This window comes from Elephas maximus, chromosome 24, assembly GCF_024166365.1.
Source record: "Elephas maximus indicus isolate mEleMax1 chromosome 24, mEleMax1 primary haplotype, whole genome shotgun sequence".
Lineage (NCBI taxonomy): Eukaryota > Metazoa > Chordata > Mammalia > Proboscidea > Elephantidae > Elephas > Elephas maximus.
Genome location: NC_064842.1, coordinates 21,830,344 through 21,856,859, shown reverse-complemented (window position 1 = coordinate 21,856,859; position 26,516 = coordinate 21,830,344). Strand labels below are relative to the sequence as shown.

Below are 26,516 nucleotides of genomic sequence, written 5' to 3'. Positions count from 1 at the left end.
ACATATATATAGAAACAAACAAACAAACAAAAGGGACAGGATGGTTCTGATAGGCTTCCAAAATAAAACACCAGGTGATTTTCCAGTAGAACAAAAAGCACTGGAACTAACTGTAGGGAATTCAAATCTCTAATATTCAGAGCTATCTAAGAGCTGAAGCAAAAAGCAGACACAAATGAGGAAAAAACAGTCAAATTCATGGAAAGGCAGACATATTCCTAGAAAATACAGACCAAAAAATGGAAGGATTCAGGAAAATAATACAAGAACAAAATGTCAAAAGAAATTCATAACTAGAAATCATACAAGAACAACAATTGGAAAGCTAAAAGATGAAGAAGATTTCAGAAATGGACAATGACATAAAAGGTTTGAGGAGCAGGTTTGAAAAAATGGAAGACAGGATCAGAGAAACTGAAGACAAATTCCTGGATACTATTTTGTTTGAGGAAAAATCAGAAAAAAGAATGAAGAAACCTTGAGAATGATGTGGAATCCAATCGAAATAAAAAATTTGCAAGTGATCTGAGTTCCAGAACATGGGAAGAAAACAGAAAACACAGAGAGGATCATTAAAGAATTGCTGAAAGAAAACTTCCCTAATATGAAAGATGAAAAGCTGGCCATCCAAAAAGCTCAATGAACCCCATATAGGATAGATCCCAAAAGAAAATCACCAAGGCATATCATAATCACACTTGATAAAAACAAAGAAAGAATCCTGAAAGCAGCTTGAGAGAAACAAAAAGTCACATACAGAGGGGAAACGATAAGACTAAGTTCTGATGACTCCACAGAAGCCATGCAGGCAAGAAGACAATGGGAACCTTGAAAGAAAAAACTGCCAGCCAAGAATAATATATCCTGAAAAACTCTCGTTCAAACATGATGGTGAAATTAGGACATTTCCAGATAAACAGAAATTAAGAGAATAGCTAAAAACCAAACCAAACTTAAAAGAATTATTAAAGGGAGTCCTTCAGTTTGAGAACAAACAACATCAGACGACAGCCCAAATCTAGGATGCAAGATCGCACCAGCCAGATACCAACCTAAGTCTGTTCAAAACCTAAAGATTTACAATAGAGGACTGGAGAGGTTAGTCTGTAAATGAAAACGACATCATTTAAATCAAAGATGTAACCAAAAACACAATGGAATACTACATAACGATAAAGAACAATGATGAATCTGTGAAGCATCTCACAACATGGATGAATTCGGAGGGTATTATGTTGGAATTGACTAAATGGCACTGGGTCTGGGTATGTTGAGTGAAATAAGTGAACCACAAAAGGACAAATACTGTATGAGACCACTATTATAAAAACTCATGAAAAGATTTACACACAGAAAGAAGCAATTTTTGATGATTACAAGGAAGGGGAGTGGTGGGGAGAGAAAAACACTAAATAGACAATAGATAAGTGGTAACTTTGGTGAAGGATAAGACATTATACAATACTGGGGAAGTCAGCACAACTGAACCAAGACAAAGTCATAGAAGCTTCATAGATACATCCAAACTCCCTGAAAGATCAAATTACTGGGCTGAGGGCTGGGGACCATAGCCTCAGGGGACAACTAGCTCAATTGGCATAATATTGTTTATAAAGAAAATGTTCTACATCTTACTTTGGTGAGCAGCATCTGGGGTCTTAAAAGCTTGTGAGTGGCCATCTAAGATATTCCACTGGTTCACCCTTCTGGGGCAAGGAAGAATGAAGAAAACCAAAGACATAAGAGAAAGTTTTGTCCAAAGGATTAATGGACCACAACTACCACAGCCTCCACCTGACTGAGCCCAGAATACCCAGATGGTGCCTGGCTACCACCACTGACTACTCTGACAGGGATTACAATGGAGGGTCATGGACAGAGCTGGAGAAAAATGTAGACCAAAATTCTAACTCACAAAAAAAGACCAGACTTAGTGGTCTGACAGACTGGAGAAACCCTAAGACTATGCCCCCCAGACACTGTTTTAACTCAGTATCAAAGTCACTCTGTTACTGGAATAAGGTTCTTGCCTCTCACTGGTCAAGAATGAGCAGGTAAGACACGTAGAGTTTTCCAGATGAGCAAAGCTTTATTGAAGAGGCTTGCAAGCAGAGACGAGGAGGGCCTAGAGCAACACTTACCCTCATCTCACAGAACAAAAGACGGGCCTGAGTTTTTAAAAGTTCTTGGGAGGGAAAAGATTCATGTTTATTCATAGGCACAGGCGGGGATATGTTAACTAAGGTGCATGTGCAGCAGCTTTCCAAGATGGCTACTGTCCTGGAGGCCTCTGGGATTTGTAGCAGGACTTATTATGGGGTGTTGCACCTGCGCAGTCTCTCGCTCCCTGGGTTCGATTCCCCGGCTGGGGCTACAGCCCCTCACTGCCGCTGGTGGAAGGTCACACAGCGGTCACAGGAGGATGTTCTGTACATGTCCCTGGGGCTGGTTTTCTCCAGCTGCTTCTGAACCAAACCAAACCCAGTGCTGTCGAGTCAATTTCGACTCATAGTGACCCTATAGGACAGAGTAGAATTGCCCCATAGAGTTTCCAAGGAGCGCCTGGTGGATTCAAACTGCCAACCTTTTGGTTAGCAGCCGTAGCACTTAACCACTATACCACCAGGGTTTCCCTGCTTCTGAAAGGCAACTTTAAAGAAGTTTGTGGGCTATTTTTAGATACCCTGACCCATTGTTCTGGGGAATGGCTTTGTTTCTGCACCTGGCCCATTTCTTGTTGCTTTGTTTGCAGATTTTGGGTCCCCTCTGTTCCCTGTCTTACTAAGTCTCTAGGTTCCACACTCAACCCTCTATTACCTCCCTGATAGTATAGTCTATCTCTTTTTTACTTGCTTCTCCTCTAACCACACCAGTCTCTTCGCTATTTCTCAAAAAGGCACTGTCTGATCTTAGGGGCTTTGCTCCCTGTCTTAACTCCTGAGTTTTACCCTTCAGCCAAAGATTAGACAAACAATAATACACATAGCTCAACCACGTAAATAGACTAAATGGGCACACCAGCCCAGGGGCAAGGACATGAAGGCAGGAGGGGACAGGAAAGCTGGACAAATGGAAATGGGAAACCCAAGGTCAAGAAGGGGAGAGTTTGACATGTCACGGGGTTGGTAACCAATGTCAGAAAACAATATGTGTATTAATTATTTAAAGAGAAACTAATTTGCTCTGTTAACCTTCATCTAAAGCACAATTAAAAAAAATAGAGTGAATGGTAAAATGAAGAATCCCGGGGTGAGGGTACAGACTGGAAAAGCGCTGCCGCTCTAAAACCAAGAGACAGGGATCTCCCTTCAGGTACGCAAACACCTGACTTTAGGGTTTGAGATGACTCTGCTATCTTCCATTTGTATGACCTTGTTGTCTTCTCCCCACAAAATGCTGTATTAAAACCTGCTTCACTCAAAAAAAAGGAGAGAAAAGAAACTTCACACTTCAAACTTTCAAGAATGCTACAGAATTATAATTAGTAGTACTGGTGAATCACAAAATAGCCAAACCACAGGATGTGAGTAATCTAATTGTCCAGTGCTGCCCAGCACCTCCTGAAATATAACAGGAACGAGGGAACTCGCTTTCCACCCACTGAGGTAGCCAAGTGACATGGAAGTTTAAATGAATGGGAACTGAGCCAGCAATAAAAACACTCTGGGAAATGATGAAGAGAGTACAAAGAAACCCAGGACAAAGAGACAAAGAAATAGGTCAATGTCATTTACTGAGGTCAAAAGATCTTGTTTTTGGGCATGACAGTTGAGGCTGGCTAAAAGGCACCGAGGAAGATGGATTTGGGGCACTTGGTATTTTTCACACGGGGATTACAATAATTAAGAATATCATTTTACTCTTAGAACAGTATCATAGCAGCAAAATAATACAAGGGGGAAAAGAATCAAAATAAGTTAGGAAAAAAATCACAAACAGGATACATTAATAGAGAGATAAAGTTTTTAGAAAGATACATGTAGAAGTTGGGGAAACTGAGTGCGCAATATGATTCAGAGGTGGAATCTATGGGAGGGTGGAAAGGTAGGGAGGATAGTAGAAATAAGGTGGATTAAAGTAATATATTTAGAAAAGAGTGTGTACAGGATGAGATACTGGGGCGAGGATGTCAAAACAGTGAGAAGACACTGACAGATGGTGGAATGCTCTGTATTATGGCAACTTCAGGAGTGAGGAGAGCTACAGACACAGAGGGAGTCTCATTACGAAGTGATACGATCTCAGCAAAAGTTGAGCTGAATAAGCCGCATTCTTTATGATAATGATATTACAAGGGGAAAAGCATGAAGAGAAAACTGTATGGAAGCAAAGCAAATATAACTAGGAATTAGAAGATGAGCATCAATAGTTTTTTTTAAATCATGTGATCTAGTTAGCACCACCTGTAGGTAAAGTCTACAGGGCGTCTGTAGGTTTCCAGTTCCAGGTGCTTTGAGTCAGCTAGACTCATGGCAACGCCGGGTGTGTCAGATAGAACCGTGCTCCACAGGCTCTTGAGTGCCTGATTTTTTTGGAATGAGATCACCAGGCCTTTCTTCAGAGGAATCTCTGGTTATCAGCTGGGCCTGTTAACTATTTTCATCACCCAGGAACTCCCTGGAGAGGTTACCATAAAAAAAACCAAATCCATTGCCGTCAATTCCAGCTCATAGGATGAGGTCATAAGGGGAAGAATCTGCATTTTGTATGAAATTGAAAAACGAAACCTGATGCCCTCAAGTCGATTTCGACTAATAGTGACCTTGTAGGACAGGGTAGAACTGCCCCATGGGGTTTCCTAGGCTGTAATCTTTACGAAAGCGGACTGCCACATCTGTCTCTCATGGAATGGCTGGTGGGCTCAAACTACTGACCTTTCCATTAGCAGCCTGAGCACTTAACCACTGCTCCACCAGGGCACCTTGCATTTTGTATTCCACTGCCTTAGAGCTGATTCTGACTCATAGTGATTCCATAGGGTTCTGAGGCTGTACGGAAAGAGACTACCACTCTTTCTCCCCTGGAGCTGCTCGTGGTTTCAAACCACTGACCTCTTGGTTAGCAGTCTATTGCTTTAATGACTGTGCCACCAGGGTATACCAAAGCGAAACCCATTGCCATTAAGTTGATTCCAACTCATAGTGACCTTATAGGACACAGTAGAACTGCCCCATAGGGTTTCAGAGGAGCAGCTGGTGGATTTGAACCGCTGATCTTTTGGTTAGCAGCTGAGTTCTTAAACACTACATCACCAGGGCTCCCACCAGTGTATGTCATTGTTGTTAGGTGCCGTCAAGTTGGATCAGACTCTTAGCAACCCTATCTACGTTAAATGGAATGAAACACTGCAAGCTCCCGTGCCATCTTCACATTCATTGTTATGTTTGATCCCATTGTTGCAACCACCGTGTCAATCCATCTCATTGAGGGTCTTCCTCTTTTTCGTTGACCCTCTAATTTACCAAGCATGATGTCCTTCTCCAGGGACTTGTCCCTTCTGTTAACATGTCCAAAGCTTGTGACATGCGGTCTTGCCATCCTTGCTTCTAAGGGGCATTCTGGCTGTATTTCTTCCAAAACAGATTTGTTTGTTCTTTTGGCAGTCCATGGTATATTCAATATCCTGTGCCAACACCACAATTCAAAGGTGTCAATTCTTCTTTGGTCTTCATTATTCATCATCCAGGTTTCGCATGCATATGAAGTGACTGAAAACACCATGGCTTGGATCAACTGGACCTTAGTCTTCAAGGTAACATCTTTGCTTTTTAACACTTTAAAGAGGTTTTTTGCAGCAGACTTGCCCAATGCAATAAGTCCTTTGATTTCTTGACTGCTGCTTCCACGGGTTTTGATTGTGGATCCAAGTAAAATGAAATCCTTGACAACTTCAATCTTTTCTCTGTTTATCAAGCTGTTGCTTATTGGTCTGGTTGTAGGGATTTTTATCTTCTTCCGTACTGAAGGCTGTAGTCTTTGATCTTCATCAGTAAGTGCTTCAAGTCCTCTTCACTTTCATCAAGCAAGGTTGTATCATCTGCATACAGCAGGTTGTTAATGAGTCTTCCTCCAATCCTGATGCCCCGTTCTTCTTCATATAGTCCAGCTTCTCGGATTATTTGCTTAGCAATAATCCGAGTAAGTATGGTGAAAGGATATAATCCTGATGCACACCTTTCTTGACTTTAAACCACGCAGTATCCCCTTGTTCTGTTTGAATGACTGCCTCTTGATCTATGTACAGGTTCCTCACGAGCACAATTAAGTGTTTGGGAATTCCCATTCTTTGAAATGTTATCCATAATTTGTTACGATCCACAGTCGAATGCCTCTGCACAGTCAATAACACATAGGTAAACCTCTTTCTGGTATTCTCTGCTTTCAGCCAGGATCCGTCTGACATCAGCAATGTTATCCCTGGTTGCATGTCTCTTCTGAAACCAGCTTGAATTTCTGGCAGGTCCCCATTGATATACTACCGCAGCCACTTTTGAATGATCTTCAGCAAAATTTTACTGGCATGTGTTATTAATGATATTATTTGATAATTTCCACATTCTGTTGGATCACCTTTCTTGGGAACCAGCATAAATATGGATCTCTTTCAGTCTGTTGGCTAGATAGCTGTCTTCCAAATTTCTTGGCATAGATAAGTGAGCACTTCCAGTGATGCATTCGTTTGTTTAAATATCTCAATTGGTATTCCATCAATTCCTGGAGTCTTGCTTTTCACCAATGCCTTCAGTGCAGCTTGGACTTCTTCCTTTGGTGCCATCAGTTCCTGATCGTATGGTACTTCCTGAAATGGTTGAACATAGAGCAATTATTTTTTGTATAGTGTCTCTGTGTATTCCTTCATCTTCGTTTGATGTTTCCTGCATCGTTTCATATCTTCCCTGTAGAATCCTTCAATATTGCAATTCAAGGCCTGAATTTTTCCTTCAGTTCTTTCAGCTTGAGAAATGCCAAGTGTGTTCTTCTCTCTTGGTTATCTATCTCCAGGTCTCTGCACGTGTCATTATAATACTTTACTTTGTCTTCTTGAGCCAGCCTTTGAAATCTTCTTTTCACCTCTTTTACGTCACCATTTTTTCCTTTTGCTTTAGCTACTTGACTTTCAAGAGCAACTTTCAGAGTCTCTTCTGACATCCATTTGGGTCTTTTCTTTCTTTCCAGTCTATTTAATGACCTTTTGCTTTCTTCATGTATGACGTCCTTGATGTCATTCCACAGCTCGTCTGGTCTTCGTCATTAGTGTTCAGTCCATCAAATCTATTCTTGATGGTCTCTAAATTCAGGTGGGATATAATCAAGGTCATAGTTTGGCTCTCATAGACTTGTTCTAATTTTCTTCAGATTCAACTTGAACTTGCATGTGAGCAATTGATGGTCTGTTCTGAAGCCGGCCCCTTGCCTTGTGCTGATTGATATTTTCCATTGACTTTTTCCACAAATGTAGTGAATTTGATTCCTGTGTATTCCATCTGGCGATGTCCATGTATATAGTCACCATTTATGTTGGTGAAAAAAGGTATTTACAATGAAGAAGTCACTGGTCTTGCAAAATTCAATCATGCAATCTCCGGGATTGTTTCTATCACCAAAGCTATATTTTCCAACTACCGATCCTTCTTCTTTGTTTCCAACTTTAGCATTCCAATCACAGGTAATTATCAATGCAACCTGATTGCATGTTTGATCAATCCCAGACTGCAGAAGTTGGTAAAAATCTTCAATTTCTTCATCTTTGGCCTTAATGGTTGGTGCATAAATTTGAATAATAATCATATTAACTGGTCTTCTTTGTAGGCATGTGGATATTATCCTACCACTGACAGCATTGTACTTCAGGGTAGATCTTGAAATGTTCTTTTTGACAATGAATGCAACATTATTCCTCTTCAAGTTGTCATTCCCGGCATAGTAGACCATATTATTGTCCAATTAAAAATGGCCAATACCAGTCATTTCAGCTCACTGATGCCTAGGATATGGATCTTTATGTGTCCCATTTCATTTTTTGATGATTTCCATTTTTCCTAGATTCATGCTTTGTACATTCCAGGTTCCAATTATTAATGGATATTTGAAGCTGTTTCTTCTCATTTTGAGTCATGCCACATTAGCAAATGAAGATCCCGAAAGCTTTATTCCATTCACGTCATTAAGGTCGACTCTCCTCTGGGGAGGCAGCTCTTCCCCAGTCATATTTTGAGTACCTTCCAACCTGAGGGGCTCATCTTCTGGCACTATATCAGACAATGTTGTGCTGTTTTTCATAAGGTTTTCACTGGTTAATATTTTTCAGATGTAGACCACAGGCTCCTTCTCCCAGTCTTAGTCTGGAAGCTCAGCTGAGACCTGTCTGCCATGGGTCACTTTGCTGGGATTTGAATACCAGTGGCATAGCTTCCACCATCACAGTAACATGCAAGCCCCCACAGTACAACAAAGTGACAGACATGTGGAGGCACCAGGGTATACAAAGACTAGCATGCTAGAGAGCTTCTGTAGACCCATGGTTTTTCCTACTGGCCTAAAACAGCACCAGTATACTCAGTGGGTGGAAGTTCATCTTCAAATCACCTCTCCTCTTTTACTGGGAGTATCATTGCCAGGTAGCGCAGTGGTTAAGAGCTCAGGCTGCTAACCAAAAGGTTGGCAGTTTGAATCCACCAGCCACTCCTTGGAGAGCCTACCGGGCAGTTCTACTCTGTCCTATAGGGTTGTTATTAGTCGGAATTGACTTGATGGCAATGGGTTTGGTTTTTATCACTGCCAGTAGGAACTTAGGACTGAAAAATAATGAAGCTCACTCTGCTATACAGGGTGTTGGAGGATTGAGTCAATTGCTGAAGTTGGCCCAAGGGCAAGGATAGGTGGAACCCAGAATCAATCAGTTTAAGAACTGGCAGTGTGGCTGAGGCAAAAAATCCAAGGAGGCAGGTAAGACCTCAGGATGCTGCTGGAAGCATCATGGAGGCAACTAATCATGGTACATAGCAACAGGTAAGAAGAAAATTAAAAGAAAAGGGGCAGATAATAATGCAAGAGTTTAGAGAACTGAAGACTAAAATCAGGATTGAGGAATAGGAAGAATAACCCAGAAACCCAGTGCCGTCAAGTCGATTCCGACTCATAGTGACCCTATAGGACAGAGTAGAACTGTCCCAAAGAGTTTCCAAGGAGCACCTGGTGGATTTGAACTGCTGACCCTTGGGTTAGCAGCCGTAGCACTTAACCACTACTCTACAGGAAGCTATAAATAGAGAAGGAGGATTTTCAGGCTCTTCTGGGAGAGAACTAACATTTATATATTGTTTGAGTTTCCTAATACTTTGCTAGGGATTTATACAATTTACTGAATCCTCATGAAACCCTGTGAAATGGATTTTTTAATCTACCATTTTTAAGGGAAACAAAAATAAAATAGTCTTAGTAACCCACTGGGGAGGAGAGGAGTCCAGGCCACGTTTGCCCTTATCACTATGTCAGGCTGCTCCCCAAATCCCCTCTGCTATTTACATTGAGGTTCTAACCACAGTGTATTGCCATGGCCTGGCTCATGAACTGGGCTGTAACTCCTTGTTCCATGTCTGTGAGTGGTACAAATGGTAAACGCCCTCAGCTGCTAACCGAAAGGTTAGAGGTTCACATCCACCCAAAGGCACCTTGGAAGAAAAGCCTAGAGATCTACTTCTGAAAAATAAGTCATTGAAAATCCTATGGAGCACAGTTCTACTTGGACACATGTGGGGTCTCCATGAATATGAGTCGACTGCAGCAATTGGTTTTTTTTGTTTTGTTTTATTTTAACTCTTGTTCAGTCCGTTGGTGCTCAGCAAATAGGCAACAAATTTATTCATTAAATTAGTATCTTGCTCAGGTTTACAGAGTCAGTAAGTGGTAGAGTAGAGGGTTGAATACACATCTTTCTGATTTCAAAGTCCATGGTTTTTCACTACATTAGGCAAACTTGGAAAAGGAGTAGTTTGTTGGCTGGTGACAGGTGGAGTGGGCATTAGATCTATTGTTTTGAGGTGGTTAAAAATGGTAAGGTTAGGGTATTGGGAAGTAAGTTTGGAGTCACTAAGGATGATGGCAAGGGATGGGACTGATTGTTGAGAGATCTGTAGTCAGCACAGAAGGAGGTGGAAGAGAGTCCTGGAATTTAGGAGATGATGTCTATGATGATAAGGGTGGAGGGGGTTGTAAATGACAAAAAAAAAAAGTCATCAAATTAAAATGAGAATGATCCAGAGATGATGGCAGAACAATGGTCTGAGAAATGGATTGCTGTTGTAAGAACACAGTCCTATGAGCTGGAGAGAGGAAAAGCAGCAGAGGCTTCCTTTGGACAAGATTAAGCTAAAGCCAGGTACCAGTTACAGGGCAGACATACAAGAGACACTTATTGAAATAGCTGAGAACGTAGGAAAACAGAAATGCAGAAGAGAGAGGAAGAGGCTGCAGAAGAGAGGAAAGATACTGAGAGGACTAAAAGTTCTGGAATAGATGGCTGGATATAGGAGTAACATCTAGTAACCAGGGTGTCGATTCTAACTCCCCAGAGAAAAGGAAGCAGAAGAGTAGGTAAGGTTCTAAATGGAGGGGAAGGCAGTGTGCCGTCATCAGAATTTAGCTACTGATTGAAATGGAAGAAATAACTAGATCCAAATTCCAGTTGTAGGAGTTAAAAGTAAAAATGAGATCGAATCACATTTTCCTCCAAGTGAAAAGAAGCGTAATTCTAAGAGTCCCTCATTTTCGTTTAAAAACCACTATCGCCTGGTAATTTGTGGTGAAATGTGCTGCGTATTTTGTCTTAAGGAAGTTGCTATCATTCTAACCTCCACAAAATTGCTTTCTAGGTGCTGGGTTTTGACATATAAAGTACCCAGCAGCCTTCAGTATCAGGTGAGGTGAGAGAGAGAGGCAGAGCATTTCCACTCAATAAATCCAGGTCCTTGGCCCCTTACCCACAGAGTGTTTATATTTGACAAGGGACAGGATTAACACAAGGTGCGGATGGAGTATTGGGGGAAGATGATGACAGTCTACTCTTGTTTATTGCTTTTCCTATAATTCAAACACAATTTTTCTCCCAATTTCAGCCTGGGAAGTAAATATACTTATGAAGCACTTTTTCTAACACAAAGGGATAAAATTTAAATACTGATTTCTCTCTTGTATGCTCTGTTCTGTATAAAACTGTTGCTTGGTAACTGGAATATGATGTATCATGGGTTAAAAGAAAAAACAAAACAAAGCCTATTGTCTTTTCTGGATATTTTCTGTCTAGAACATTCACCTTCAAGGTACATATTCAGGATAAAAACTCACATACGCTTTACCAGGTAGTTGTTGATTTTAAGCTGAAAATGAGGAGCACTTATACTAATGATTTTTACCAGAAAAAAGATACAATTTAAACCCATTATAAACTCTAATTCATAATTGCTATTTAATTGTGTGGTCACCTTCAGCTTTGCAAGCAATGCATATGTAAAAACAGGCTTCTTACCTATTTGACCCTTCTTGGTACTTTTATACACACACACTCACACTCACACCCTGAAAAAAAAGAGGGAGCACAGAAAAGAGTTGGATAAGGAGATTTATGGAGTTAAAACCATGCAGTGATGGCTAAGCCACTCAGAGGAATGGCAACAGAGAAATGGAATTTAATGTAACCAAAGAGACATACTAGAGAAATATAACACCAAAGTTGTTGCAATTTCTAGATGAAAAACAAATTGGGGCATATTTGAGTGACCCATGTCTTCTGATATATATGTTTATTTCATTCATTTAATTCCTAATCTTACTTCGGAATTTTTCCTGAGATGTGCGTTTAACGTCCATTTGACGCAACAACCAGCACAGCGTTCTTTGTCCATTGGGGCACCCATTTTTGTCAGGCTCATCATGAAACAAACAAACACCTCATACACAGAAGACTCCTGAAATGCAGGCTGGTATGAAATTTCATTTTGTCTACCACCCCTCTGCATAGAATATGCCCAAATTGTAAGGTAAGCTAACTCATTACTCATATTTCTTCCCTTGGTCTGAAATTAAGAGCATCAGCGGACAGATAGTTATGCCTCAGCTGAACCCATGGGGGAACTGGATGATCACGTGATTATGGCATTTTTCTCCCAGCTAGTGCTGGCCCTTTTGGATTTTCTCACCCACCCCCTGAAAGAGAATTTTTGTTTGTTACCTCTTACCGACATTTATTTTGACAATTTTTTTCTGAGAGTCCATCCTCATCCTCTCCCACGATGTCCACAGCTGAAAATATCAACGCAACCAGAATGGCGAAGCAGCACACCAGTGCAAAGATCACGATGCACCTCTGCTGAGACTGGAAGAGATAAAGAAGGTAAAGAAAAGTCAGTGGCGCAGCTTTCGTCGAGGAAACTCAAGATTTGACAGCTCTTCAAAATTCCATGTAAAATCCTTTGGGATACGATTACTTTCATCACTGTCAGAGAAGACTGTTCTCTGGGTGAAAATGTACAAGATCTTTAAGCTTATTCTTCAACACAGCCTTCACATTCCTACTAAATATGGTAGAACCTGTTAACTAATTCAAGTGTAATACCAAGACTTCCGAACTAGGTTGCTCTTCTTCTTCCTAGTCAAGAGCGGTCCAGAAGAGATCACTAAGCATCCATTATTTCAAATTACAAGTGAAACACAGGGTTGCTCAATAATTGTTCTGTCCCTTATCATTGCCACCACCTTCCAACCTCAACGCAAATTGTACTCAAACTGTTTATCCTCTTGCATTGCATCTCTTGTCTTGCTCTAAGATGTATATGGTGATGGTTTCTGAGCAGCTGCCCCTGGGTCTTCGACATGAGTTCTGTATTTTGATCAGCTTCTCTAGGGGGTTAGCAGAGAGATGAATCTAAATAAGAGCTACTTAGCTGACACAGTTCATTTCAAAACACTGAACACGAACATAGTGAACATTCATACTCTTGATATGACTTACAGTTAGAAACACATGTCTAAGGTTTAGATGGTCAAAGTCACTCATGTCCTTATCTTTAGGCCCATGTGTTATAATTTGGGACATCCCTATCTCTAGGGGTTGATGGCCAAAGGTGGCAGGAGACAAAGCCATGATTCTTAGGCAGGAGCCATGGGTACTGGGACAGTTTTGCTTGCTTTCCCTCTATTAGATAAATCCGGGTGGGGAAAAGAGGAGAAAGGGCAAAAACAAAAGGTTTAAGTACAGCTTCCAGGGGTTATTTAAAGACCGGGGGAGGGGTGATCTTTGACTAGGCAGACAGGTTATACTTTAGTGATGGGAGATACACAGATACTCTAACGTGCATATATATATATGTGCATGTATATAAACCAAAAATCAAGCCTTTTGCTGTCAAGTTGACTGCGACTCATAGCAGCTCTATAGAACAGAGTAGAACCACCCCATAAGGTTTCCAAAGAGTGGCTGGTACAGTCAAACTGCCAACCTCTTGGTTAGCAGCCATAGCTCTTAACCACTGCACCACCAGGGCTCTATCTCTCTGACTATACACACATACACACACGTGCACACACACACACACACTTAGGCTAACCAAAAAGTTAGAGTTTTGAGTTCACCCAGAGGCACCTCAGAAGAAAAGCCTGGTGATCTACTTCTGAAAAACAAATAAAATCAGCCATTGAAAACTCCATGGAGTACAGTTCTACTCTGACACACATGGGGTCACCATGATTCAGAACTGATTCAATGACAACTGGTTTTATTTATATATATATTTATATACACATCCATATACACAAATACATACATACAATTCAGGCTTTGTTGAAACCTGCTGGCTCTGCCTCCTCCTACCATTCTCCTGCCTTTTATCACTATAGCCACATGATCTCCACAGAGCCCAGGGTACTTCCCAGAGCTCAGAACACAGTTCATCCAGAGGCGGCCTCAGATTACAGATTACAGAGAAAGGTGTATGTAGTAAAGTCAAAGGAATCAACAGTGTTTCTGTGATCAAATGGCTGCTTCTTTTCGTGTTTTCTAATTCTCCCTCAGGACTCATCTCCCATGAGAACCTCATTCTAAGCCCATTCCTGCCTGTCCTATGGTCTTCTTTTACTCGGTACTTAAAGATGAAGCGGGGAAAGGCAAAGGAAGATGCAACCATTGCTCTGTTAGCAATTAGCTAGACCTTGGTTAGCTTTAACACATGGATTATGATTTATTCTTTCTATCTCCCAGCACCCAGCACAATGCCTAACAAATAGAAGGTAGTCAATAAATAATTATTGTTTAAACCAATGAAAAATGAATATCAAATGGCATACTCCCAAGAGGCAGAGCCCTTATGAGGAGTCACATAAGAAGTTTCTCTTAAGGCTCTGTTGTGATCTTCCTGGTAATTGGTTTGTTGCCATGGTTTGGTGATTACAAGTCTGTAATTCACTGTTGTGTACTTTCTCCCGGAACGAGAAGGATTTTCATGGGCAGTGTTCAGCCACTATATAAACTCTGTAGAATGAATTATGCACTCATTTTGCCCATTTATTTTCCATTCATTCCCAATTCCTCACTGATTTCATTTTTAGGAGGCAGCACAGTGAGGTGGTTGAGGGCTCAGTCTTTGGAGCCAAAGTGCTTGGATTCTGCTACTTACTGATTGCGGGCTCTTTGGCAAGTTATTTAGCCTTTGTGCCTCAGTTTCCTTGCTTATGAAATGGAGATAATAATAGCAACTACCTTAGGGGGTTATTGTAGAGTTAAATTAAACAAGATACTATATGTCCTTAGGCTAGTTCATGAAAAATAGAGAGAACTAAATGAATACTTGCTGTTGTTAATACATTTGTATTTGCAACAAGTTCCCAGGTGATGTTGCTACTGTTAGTCCAGGAGCTACACTTTGAGAACCAGTGCCCAAAATACCATCTGCACTAAACTCTGCTTAATGCATGCTCATCCTTCAGACTCACTTACCATTAGTAGTTCATTTCCAAATATTAAAAGCATCATGATAAATACATCCTAATCATATAAATGTAAATCTTGTTATTTATTTTCCCTTTTTTAGGCTTAAAAATAGTTTTAAATAGTTTTTTTTTTTCCTGTTTTGAAATAGCTTTCTCCTGGCCTTTATTTTTCATTTATTTTAATGATATATGTCATTGGTATAATCAGAAAATGTTTGATGTGAACTAGTTTGAAAAACATGTCATATAAAAATAGAAAATAAATCACCCATAATCTCTCTCAGACATACTCACCATCAATTTTGTTCTAGTTCTTTCCAATACTACATCTACCTACTTTTAACAACCTGATAAAATTGGTATCACTCTATATATGAAGTTTTACATTCTGCTTTTTGCATGTGCTTTTTTTCTTTTACTCTAAAAGGCTTAAAAAAAAAAAACTTTATAAGTGAAAAAAATGATTAAACATCTCTTTTCACTTTATTCATTTACCCTAGAATTTGTCAACAAAAGCAAACAAAAAAAAGCTTTTAGGAAGGTTTAAAGACTCCTACAGTAATTTTTTTTTACAGTAATTCAGTCTAGAAGCCCAGAACAATATAATTAAACTTCAACTCAGAAAGAATCCGGAGGAGAGCAGCCATAAGCACACCTTATTTCCTTGAACAGTGTCAAGCCCGTAATGGGTACTTGATGAAAGAATGACTGCTACGAAGTTAATACACCAAAAACCGGTCGCTGTTGAGTCGACACTGACTCATGGCAACCCATGTGTGTCAGAGTAGAACTGTTTTCCATAAGGTTTTCGAAGGGTGATGTTTCAGAAGTAGATCGTCAGGCCTTTTGTTCCAGGCACCGCTAGGCGGACATGAAATTCCAGCCTTTGGTTAGTAGAAAATACATTATTCGTTTGCACCACCCAGGAATTCAGTTAAGTTAATACTAAACCTTTAATCTACAACAACAATGATGACAACCCTAGCTAATTTGGGTACTATTGTAAGTACTTGGATGTAATAACTCTCACAGATTTCTATTAACTTTTATTAATTTCATTCTATTTTATGAAATTCTATTACAATGAACAATTGAGCTACTTATTTTTGTTTTAATTTTCCAAAGAGGAGAAGTTCAAGCTCTGACATTCATTTTAAAATGTCTCCTTGGAACAATGAAATATAACACTGTAAGATCATACCATTACTTTCCTTAGCTTCATATATTTCCCTTCATCAAAAATGAAAGATTCTGTTCAAATGATAGGAAAAGAGCCTCATAAATGAGACCAAATTCTAGGTTTCCAAGAGGGTTATTCATTTTGAATCCTTAAAGGTCATTTGAGATACTCAGAAATCAATTTAAAGCACTTTTTTGTTTTTTATTTAATTAAATTGAGGGAAGCACCATTTCAAGGAGAACCCATAATCATGATTCCAGCCTAAAATTCATTGATGATTTCATCTATTAAGAGAAAACAAAATCTGAAATGTTTTTGGCTAGTGTTACTCCAATTTGTATATCTCATTGGAGCTCACAGGCAAACAAAAAAGAATCTCTTGCTTGATCAAGAAATAAACCTAATTATGCTAACAGTGGAAATACTTATATCATTATCCTATTCATTTTACCTCAAATAGAGATACATGGCCTCTAAACAGGGAAGCAGTATTAAAGTTGAGAATAGAAGTACTATATATGTCCAAGTTGGTCTTTTATACCATTTGATAAGCTCTTAAAAGCAGTTTTCACCCATATGCCTATTTTTTGCATGTAAATTTACAAAAATTAAAATTAATTATATAGTTTTTCATTTATTTACCTTGCCAAGCTTTTAAGACAAATTCACAGCCAGGTCTGAAAAAATAACTATTTTTATGTATGCAGCTCTTAATACATACAAAGTGTGAAGTTCTAGTACAATTACTCTCCATGTGAACAATGTGCAAACTAGAACTGAGACATTTGGTTATTAAGCTAACCAAGATGACACAGCTAGCTGGAGAAAGTCAGATTTATTCAGGTCTCTAAGTATGAAATCTCTAAACCTGCTTTGTGGATCCAAATTTCTTCCTTTTTTTTTTTTTCCTTGACTTCATCTCTACCTAATTTTAACTATGAATTTATTATTATTACTACTATCATTTAGTTCATAAAATTGAATCGCAGTCCATTCATGTGGATATGAAGGTTGAACACTTGGCCTAACATGTGGAGACAATGGCATTTCTGGGCCTGCAGGATTTCCCTAAAGGAGCCTTGGTGGTGCAATGGTTAAGTGCTTAGCTGCTAACAGAAAGGTTGGCAGTTTGAACCTACCCAATAGCTCTGTGGGAGAAAGACCTGGTGACCTGCTCCCGTAAAGATTAAAAAAAAAAAAAAAAAATTTTTTTTTTTTTTTTTTAACCTAGAAAATCCTATGGGGCCAGTTCTACTCTATCACATGGGATCAGTAGGAGTCAAAATCAAGTCGATGGTACCTAACAACAACAACAACAGGATTTCCCCATTACCCTAGATGGGTTCCCATTTGAGTTTCTAGACATGTGCCCAGGCCTGTTTCCTAGACATGTTCCCAGACCAGGGAAAACAGATCACCCAGAAGACGCAGGGAAATCTCAGCAGGTGACTTATCAAGCCCTGGATAATGGCTACATTCTGGAATCCACTTGAAATATAAAGGCACAAATAAGACAAAAGTAAAAGAATAGAGAAAGACATATCATGTTAATTTTAATAAAAAGAAAGAATGGTAATATTAATATTAGACAAAGTATATTTCAAATAAAAAATATTATCAGGGATAAACTGGGTCATTTCATATTAAAAAAGGGTAAATTTATCAGGAGTACATAATAAGTATGAACCTAATAAGAGAACTTCAAAATATGTAGAACGAAAAAGCTAATAGAATTGCAAGGAGAAATAGGCAAAACTACAACTATTCAGAGATTTCAAAACCTCTCTCGTTAATGGATAGAACAAATCAACAGAAAATTAATATATATATAGAAGACTTAAACAACGCTATCAAACAACTTGACCTAACTGACATTTATAGAACACTCTATTAAAAAAAACTAGGGAAACACACCTTTATTTGAATGTACATGGAATGCTGACTAAAATAGACCATATTCTGGGCCATACAACAAGGGTCAACAATGTTAAAAGAATTTGAGTCACACAAAGTATGTTCTCTGACCAAAATCGAATTAGAAACTAATAACTGAAAGTTCTCCAGAAAAATCCTCAAATATTTAGAAACTGAATAAAAAGCTTTACATAACCTTTGAGTCAAAGTAGAAATGAAAGGAAAATAGAAAGAATTTTGAACTGAATGAAAATGAAACACAATATATTAAAATTTATGATGGAGCAAAAGACACCACAGGGCAATTTATAGCACCAAACGACTTTATTAGGAAAAAAAAAAAGGTCTCCAGTGACCTAAATTTCCATCTTAAGAAACGAGAAAGTAAAAACAGCAAGTTAAACTCAAAATAAGTAGAAAAATGAAAATAAAGAGCAGGACTCAAAGAGAAAACAGAAAAACAAAACAAATATCAGTGAAACCAAAGTCTGGTTCTGTGAGAAGATGAATAAAATTGATAAACTTTTAGCTATGAAGAAAAGGAAAAAAAAATCTGTTATTTGCAGATATTACAAATACCTGGTATGAGAGATGAGACATCACTACAAATACTACGGAATATAAAAGGATAATAAGGGAATATTATGAGCAAATTTATGTCAAGAAATTTGACAATATAGACGAAATGGACAAACTTATTGCAAGATACAAATTACCAAAGCTCAGTCAAGAAGAAATAGATAACCTGAATAACCTAGTATCAATTAAAGAAAATAAGCTTTTATCTAAAAATCTTCCTATGAAGAAAATTCTTGGCTCAGACGACTTCATTGGTGAATTCTATCAAACATCTCAGAAACAAGTAATACCAATTATCACAAAGTCTTTCAGAAAATAGAAGAGAGGGACAATTTTCCCAATTCATTCTATGAGGTAAGCATTACTCTGATACCAAAACTAGACAAAGACTTCACAAGAAAATACACACACACACACACACACACACAAAACTACAGACCAATATCCCTAACAAACACAGATGAAAAAATTCTTAACAAATTTTAGCAAATCAAACCCAGAGTATATATAAAGGATAAAACGCCATGACCAAGTGAGGTTTATCCCAGGAATGTAAGGTTGGTTTAAGCTCTCCTCACCCACCATGAGTAAAACTAAACTACTCAGGGAATGAATAACTCAGAACGAGTCTAAGCCAAAAGATGGAGACTTCGGCCTCTTGGGACCCTGAGTATTGTGGCTACTTTTGAATTCTGACTAGGTGGTGTTTCTATTGAAAACCACAGAAAAACCACCACTACTCCTTTTTAGTGGAGACTGCACGAGACTGCATATTATTGTGATTCAGTCCTAGAAGTAGTGTGATAACAATCACACTGAAAAGCAAGAATAGTGTCTGCCTGATTGCTAGGTTCTCAAATTACATTTGCATTCCTTGTTCATAAGCAATTTGTAAAACCAATTAAAACAAATATCTGAAGTTTAGCCTAATTGATAAATACCATGATAACATTTAATAAACACACAACCTAGACAAATCCCCATTCATTCCAACTTTTCTTATAATTAAAAAAAGTCTTTGTTTCAAATAAAATAATTTAAGTGTCTAATGCTAAGGATTAGTCTTTTTCTGTGGGTTTTCAATAAGAGTTAAATGAATTTTTTAATATGTCTTTGAGATTATTCAGAAAAGATATTTTTATTAATTTTATTGGAAGTTAAATACAAAATTTTATTTTAATAACCCCAAGTTAAATTAAAAAACTACTTTTCTTACAAACTAAACTTTTAACAATTAATTTTTTTATGTCCTACTATTTAGTGATGCACTATACAGAAAATCAAGGCACTATGTAGCTTTATTTAACAGATATTTATTTGATGCTTATTCTTTGAAAAGGAAAGTGCAACAGTCTGCAAGGGTCATAATCTCAACAGGGTACAGAATTTCTCAATTTTCTTCTTTCAGTTGTCTTCTATCTACTTCAGCCTGCCTTTAACTGAAAGATGAATCATTAAATCTACAGTGTGCATATTTTTCATGCCTACTAGAGTTCTCCCAATGACACTGAAAGGGCTTCCCTATTATAGGAAAATATCACTATTTTTACAAAACCAGTAATGGAAAAAGTGTGATTATTCATTATGCTGTAGTTAGCTACTTTTCAGTCTCCTTCACTGAATTGTGTTTCTTGAGTTCTAGAAATAATGCCTGGCAGAAATGTTCAATGAAGTGTTTGCTCAATGAGTGATAAATAAATAAATGAAAAAAAAAAAGTGAAAAGAACTAATAGATCAAAATGGCAATTTTTGTGTTTTATAATCCTGGTTATTTACTATTTATAAACGTTTCCATTGATTCCTTTCACAGAAAGACATTTATTTGTAAACATGCACAAAATTAAACACTAGACCAGTCTATGCAAAGTAGCCTAACAAGAGGATAACACATAGTAGAGAGAGCATCTTTTCCAAAAAAGCAGGCCAGAAATTAAAAATGAAAGTTTGAATCAAAATATCAGCTGAACACAGGGACCTACTCAGCAATCTACTCCCTAGGCCAAACCAGGTATCGTCAAGTCAATTCCAACTCATGGCGATTCCATGTGTGTCAGAGCAAAACTATGCTCCATAGGATTTTCAATGGAGGATTTTTTGGAAGTAGATAGCCAGGTGTTTTTCTTCAGAGGTGCCTCTGGGCAGACTTGAACCTCCAACCTATCAATTAGCAGCCAAGAGCATTAACCATTTTCACTGCCCAGAGACTCTTAACCTACTTCTTATCCTATAAAAAAAAAAAAAGTCCTTAGAAATTAAGAACATATATTCTATCGTAATAATAATAACTCTATAATAGTGTTTGAGAATTAGAAAGCATACCATCTGGAGGCAAGCACTTTTGAAGACTTCCTATAAACTAAATTGACCAAGGAGATCAAAGCCCAAGAAATGCACAGGAAAACACAAATTGCTACACAGGAGAGCTAGAAGTATGGAGGTAATAGCTAGAAGAAATAAGAAGAGGTTTTAGGATGACCAACACAGTAATTAGTTGGGGAACTGAATTTGGAGCAGGTTGGACAGTCTATCCTTCCTCCCTACTCCCTCTTCCTACCCTCTTATGCTAAGCAGCACATACCGGAAGTGTGACTCAACAAGTTAAATTGTGAAAAAGGCAATTCCCTCGGAAAGCTAAAAATCCCCAAGAAGCAGCTCCTTGTACGTGTATGCTACATAGCTGTGCGCATATTCATCCCCTTCCCTATAAAATCTGGAGATAAACTGCTTTGTTGGACCACTGTCCATATACATGCAAATAAAAACCCATTGCCTTTGAGTCGATTCCAACTCATAGCAACCCTATTGGATAGCGTAGAATTGCCCCATAGGGTTTCCAAGGACTGGCTGGTGGATTCAAATGCCTACCGTTTGTTTAGTACCCAAACTCTTAACCACTAAAACACCAGGGCTCCATACATGCAAATAAACTTAAAAAAAAAAAAAATACCCAGTGCAGTCGAGTCGATTCTAGCTCATAGCGACCCTATAAATTAAAAAAAAAAAAAAAAAAAGGAGCTGTCAAATAGAGAGATGGGCAGGCAACTAAAAATCTCCAGACATTTGAGGAAAACTAAAACCGTGGAAGAGGTACTCAACCTAACACAGAGAGAACAAACTCTGAAGGAAACTAAGCAAACAGCACACGGGCCTAAACACTCCTAAAAAAATAAGAATATGTCAAGTTCTCATCAAGGTGAGAGATGATGAATACATGAAACAAAGAGAGACTATTGTGAAAAGATAACCAACGAGAGATTTTAGAAATTATAAACCTCAGTAGATGGGCTGAATATAAAAATGGACATAGGTTAAAAGCAAATTAATGTGCTTGACTGAGTCAAGGGATTCGCTCAGAATGCAGGACAAAAGGACAAATTCCCAACATGTGTGGGAGAAAACTCAAGAGAAGCAGAAATCAATCTATGAAAGCCAATATCCAGCAGATGGGTGTTCCTTAATTAAAGAACAGTGAGAACATAGGGCTGTAAATAAAGAAATAGAAGAGGAAAAACTTGAATAGCTAAAAATGTATGCCTTCTAAGTAAGTACTTTTTTTTGGCCATGAGTTTGGCAACAATTAAAAAAGACTAATAACAAAGTTGACGCAGGTTGGGGAAATGAGTGTTGGTGAAAATGCAAAATGGCAGGCCTTTTTGGATGGCAATTTGGTAGTTTTTATCCTAGACTTTATCACAATGTTAAATGTGCATGTACCTTGACTCCTAAATTCCCCTTCTAAGAATTAATTTCACATGTGTGTTCATTCATGTACACAAAGATATAAGAACAAGAACATTCAACAGAGTATTATTTGTAAAAAGGAAGAAATTGGGGGAAACTATCTGTAAGTAGAGAAACTGACAAATAAGAGTATAATACAACCATTTTCTGGATACCATGTACCATTAATATGTACATATGTTTGTAAATGCCCAGTAAAGGCTCAATGGATTCGCTCGAAACTGTTAACAGCGGTTATTCATCAGGAAGGAAGAGGTTTTGAGAGGCCAGATGGGTTGTAGCATTGGGCGTTCAGTTTCTGCATTTTTCTTTATCAACTGAATATATTTTATTAGCAGTGAAGTCTAACTCTAAATTATCTCTTACAGTAATAAGGAAAAGAGCTGTCTATTCTTAGACTACTTCCACTCCAAGGCAAGTTATTTATCTAGAGCTCAGGTTTTCTAAGACACAACTGAGCATCATCAGCTAATACCCCTAAGTAGTCTGTATCTGTTTAAAGCTTCCAAATTATTAATTGGAGGTTATATAGTGTCTTAGTTATTTTGTGATGCTGTAACAGAAATACCACAAGTGGATGGCTTTAACAAAGAGAAATTTTTCTCTCACAGTCTATAGACTAGAAGTCCGAATTCAGGGTGCCAGCTCCAGAGAAAGGCTTTCTCTCTCTGTCGGCTCCGGGGGAAGGTCGTTGTCATCAGTCTTCCTCTAGTTTAGGAGCTTTTCAGCACAGGGATCCCAGGTCCAAAGGACATGTGCTCCTGGATCTTCCTATTTGGTGGTAATAAGGTTCTCCTGTCTCTGCTCAATTCTGTCTTTTATACCTCAAAACAAATTGTCTCAAATTGTCTAATCTTGAGATTGAGTCCTGTCTTATTAACATAACTATCTCTAATCTTGCCTCATTAACATCATGAACAAAAAACAAACAAACCCATTGCCATTGACTTGATTCCGACTCATAGCAACCCCTATAGGACAGAGTAGAACTGCCCCATAGAGTTTCCAAGGAATGCCTGGTGGATTTAAACTACCGACCTCTTGGCTAGCAGCAGTAGCACTTAACCACTATGCCACCAGGGTTACAAAACATGATAATCACATCAGATGACAAATTGGTGGACAAACATACAATACTGAGAATCACGGCCTAACCAAATTGATACACATTTTTGGGGGACACAAGCCAATCCATAACATATACTGTCCCAAGTTTCACAAATTACAGAGGACAATTGTAGAATCATAGACATTTTGAACAAAGAGAACACCCAGAGATTACCTAGTTCAACCCTCCATTTTCTCAATGTCTGAGTATGAAAACTGCTGGAAGTAGAACACTGGTGCTCCAGTTGTGTACTCTTCTCTCTGTCAATGTTTGATTAATGAAATGACAAGCCAGCAAGCAAAAAGAACATTAAAGCTTGCAAAAGACAAATGACACAAAAGAGGCACTGTCAGATTGCATCATGTGCTGAGGGCAGGCATACCCGGCATGCTTCAGTGGGTGTGGGAGTGGGGAAGACCCCCAAATCACTGCTGGAGAAATAAACAAATTTTTTGCTTCCTACCTATAGCCTCTGATGGCATTAGGGATGCCAAGAAAAAAAAAAAAAGTGTAGAACTGTGCTCCACGGGGTTTTCAGTGTCTGATTTTTTTTCCAGAAGTAGATCAGTAGGCCTTTCTTCCAACGCACCTCTGGGTGGATTCAAACCTCCACCCTTCCAGTCAGCAGCTGGGTGTATGAACAGTTTGCACCACCTACATACTCTAAAAAATACTTAGGGAACATTTAACGTGCCCTATGCTTTATACATGGAAACCCTGGTGGCGTAGTGGTTAAGTGCTATGGCTGCTAACCGAAGGGTCGGCAGTTCGAACCTGCCAGGCACTCCTTGGAAACTCTAGGGGGCAGTTCTACTCTGTCCTATAGGGTCGCTATGAATCGGAATCGACTTGATGGCACTGGGTTTGATTTGGTTTGATTATGCTTTATACTAACACTGATGTTTCAAAAACATAGTCTTCTCCCCTTCTTAAGAAAGTCTCTGCCCTTAGGGACTTCACATTTTAGGTGTGTGTGTATATATGCATGTGTGTTGCAAAGCGGGAGAGTAATGAAGTATAATACAATGTGACATTCCAGTGATATAAATAGAGAGCTGGAGGAGAGTCTGATTGGAACACATTTCCCAAGAGTTCCATTTGATCAAGACAATTCTGGTGCCGCTCAGGTCCCTTCTTCCATTAACACGTAATTCGTGGAATAGGGAAATAGGGATTTCCTCTGTACTGGCTGTAATGCAAAATGAGTTAGTCTGAGTATGAGCGAATGAATAATAAACACAACTAACCTTTAACAGCTAAAATTCTGTACTTTCATGTTCCCTGTCCCCCTCTTCTCCATTATACCCAATTATAGGTAGAGGGGAGAAAATTGCCATTTGCTCTTTGATAAAGAGGAGGCTGGCTATTTTGGCAACCTGTATTCTATACAGGTTGGCGCAATGGTTAAGCGCTCGGCTGTTAACTGAAAGGCTGGAAGTTCAAACCCACTAGCAATTTCACAGGAGAAAAGACCTGGTGATTTGCTCTTTTAAAGATTAAAGCCTAGGAAACTATGGAGCAGTTCTACTTTGTCCTATAGGGTGCCTATGAGTCAGAATCAACTTGACAGCACACAACAATAACATTTTACACTCTGGTTTAACAAACTGAAAACACCTTGAGATATTTCAATATCTCAAAGTAAGTATAAGTCCTTTCAACCTACTGTGATAGAAGATTTTTTCTGAAGTAAATTAAGATTGTTTCACGTTTCTTAATTATTTGCTTTCTGATCACTGCAAAGGTCGATAGGTCATCCAGTTAGAGTGAAAAAAAAAAAAATTATTGCCACCAAAAGTCAACAATCTTTAAGCTAATTAAAAAGCAAAGAAGTCGAGATTGACTTTAGGTATAAAAGAGAGATGAGCAAAAACCAAAATTTGCCTTTGTACTCCCAACGTTCAAATTTCCTTTTATTTTAAAAAGGAACAAATACACACACATTTATGAAAGAGTGCATTTAGAAAGCTTAGTGTTCTAGGAGGAGGGATGCTTTAAGCCACCCAATCCCACTTCACACTCGGTGCAGGGATCTTCCTTGCAGTACCCCTGACAGACGTTAGCATCCATTCTCTGCTTGGATACTTCCAGCTGCCAAAAGCTTACTACTTAACAAGGCAGCACTAATCTCTGGAAAATTCTGATTGACTTGGGAAGACATTTAATGAACATATCTTGAATTATAATGACTAAATATTTACCCAGATCACTCCTTTTCTCCTTACAGCTTCCCTAACTGCCTTTGGACCCCCTCTCCCTTTCCCTGTCTCCCTCCTCTCTGTCTCTCCTTTTGAACTTCCTTCTTTCTTGTATCCCTTCACTGCTTTCCGAACCTGTCACTGTTCTTGTTCTCTTCCACATCTCCCAATACGCCCCCTCCATCCCAATCTCCTCTTGGTTCTCTGCTCCTGACTCCCAATCTGTTACTGAGCATGAGTGGGGTGTTCCCTACAGAATCACACTCTTACTCTGCCCTGATTACAGAGGTCTATAAAAATGCGTAGAGAACATCCTGAGGCAACTGATAGAAAGGTAATTTTACAATATAAGCAAATGAGGTCACTGATAATAGAAGGGGGAAAGGCCAGGTTAGACGTTAGGGTAGATATTTTAACAGATGTAGAGAATCTTGTCCAATTCACGTCATTGTAGAAATGAAATGCTGTCTGCTGCTCTTGCATAGGCTGGTCTGCCCCTTTGCCTCACCATTAATTTATTTATTAGTCCCCTTGTCAAAGACAGGGATAAAAGCCCATCATAAGGCATGCACATAGCAGAGCTATTTTCATCCTCCGGGAGGGCAATCTATAATAGCACTGCTTTATGGAGCTGGGAAGAGCATACGGATTTCTGAACAAAGCACCACACTGAGCAACAAGGTTCTCTCTAGTCATGGTCCACACAGCGCCACTTCCCGCAAGAAGAATGCTTGCTTACCATGGAGCTAGGGTGAAAGGAAGCTGAGCTGAGATGTTGTCAGGCTGTTCATAAATCTTTCTTTGGCTTAGTCATTTA

The 26,516-nt window shown here is 38.8% G+C and overlaps 1 protein-coding gene across 1 annotated transcript in view; it reads right to left on the bottom strand.

Annotated features, from left to right (window-relative positions):
- The window catches only part of PLD5 (phospholipase D family member 5), a 420,765-nt gene that overhangs the window by 240,466 nt on the left and 153,783 nt on the right, over positions 1 to 26,516 (bottom strand). The window contains exon 2 of the mRNA XM_049868546.1: positions 12,234 to 12,370. Coding sequence (XP_049724503.1) covers positions 12,234 to 12,370 — 137 coding nt within the window. The remainder of the gene's footprint in view (positions 1 to 12,233; positions 12,371 to 26,516) is intronic.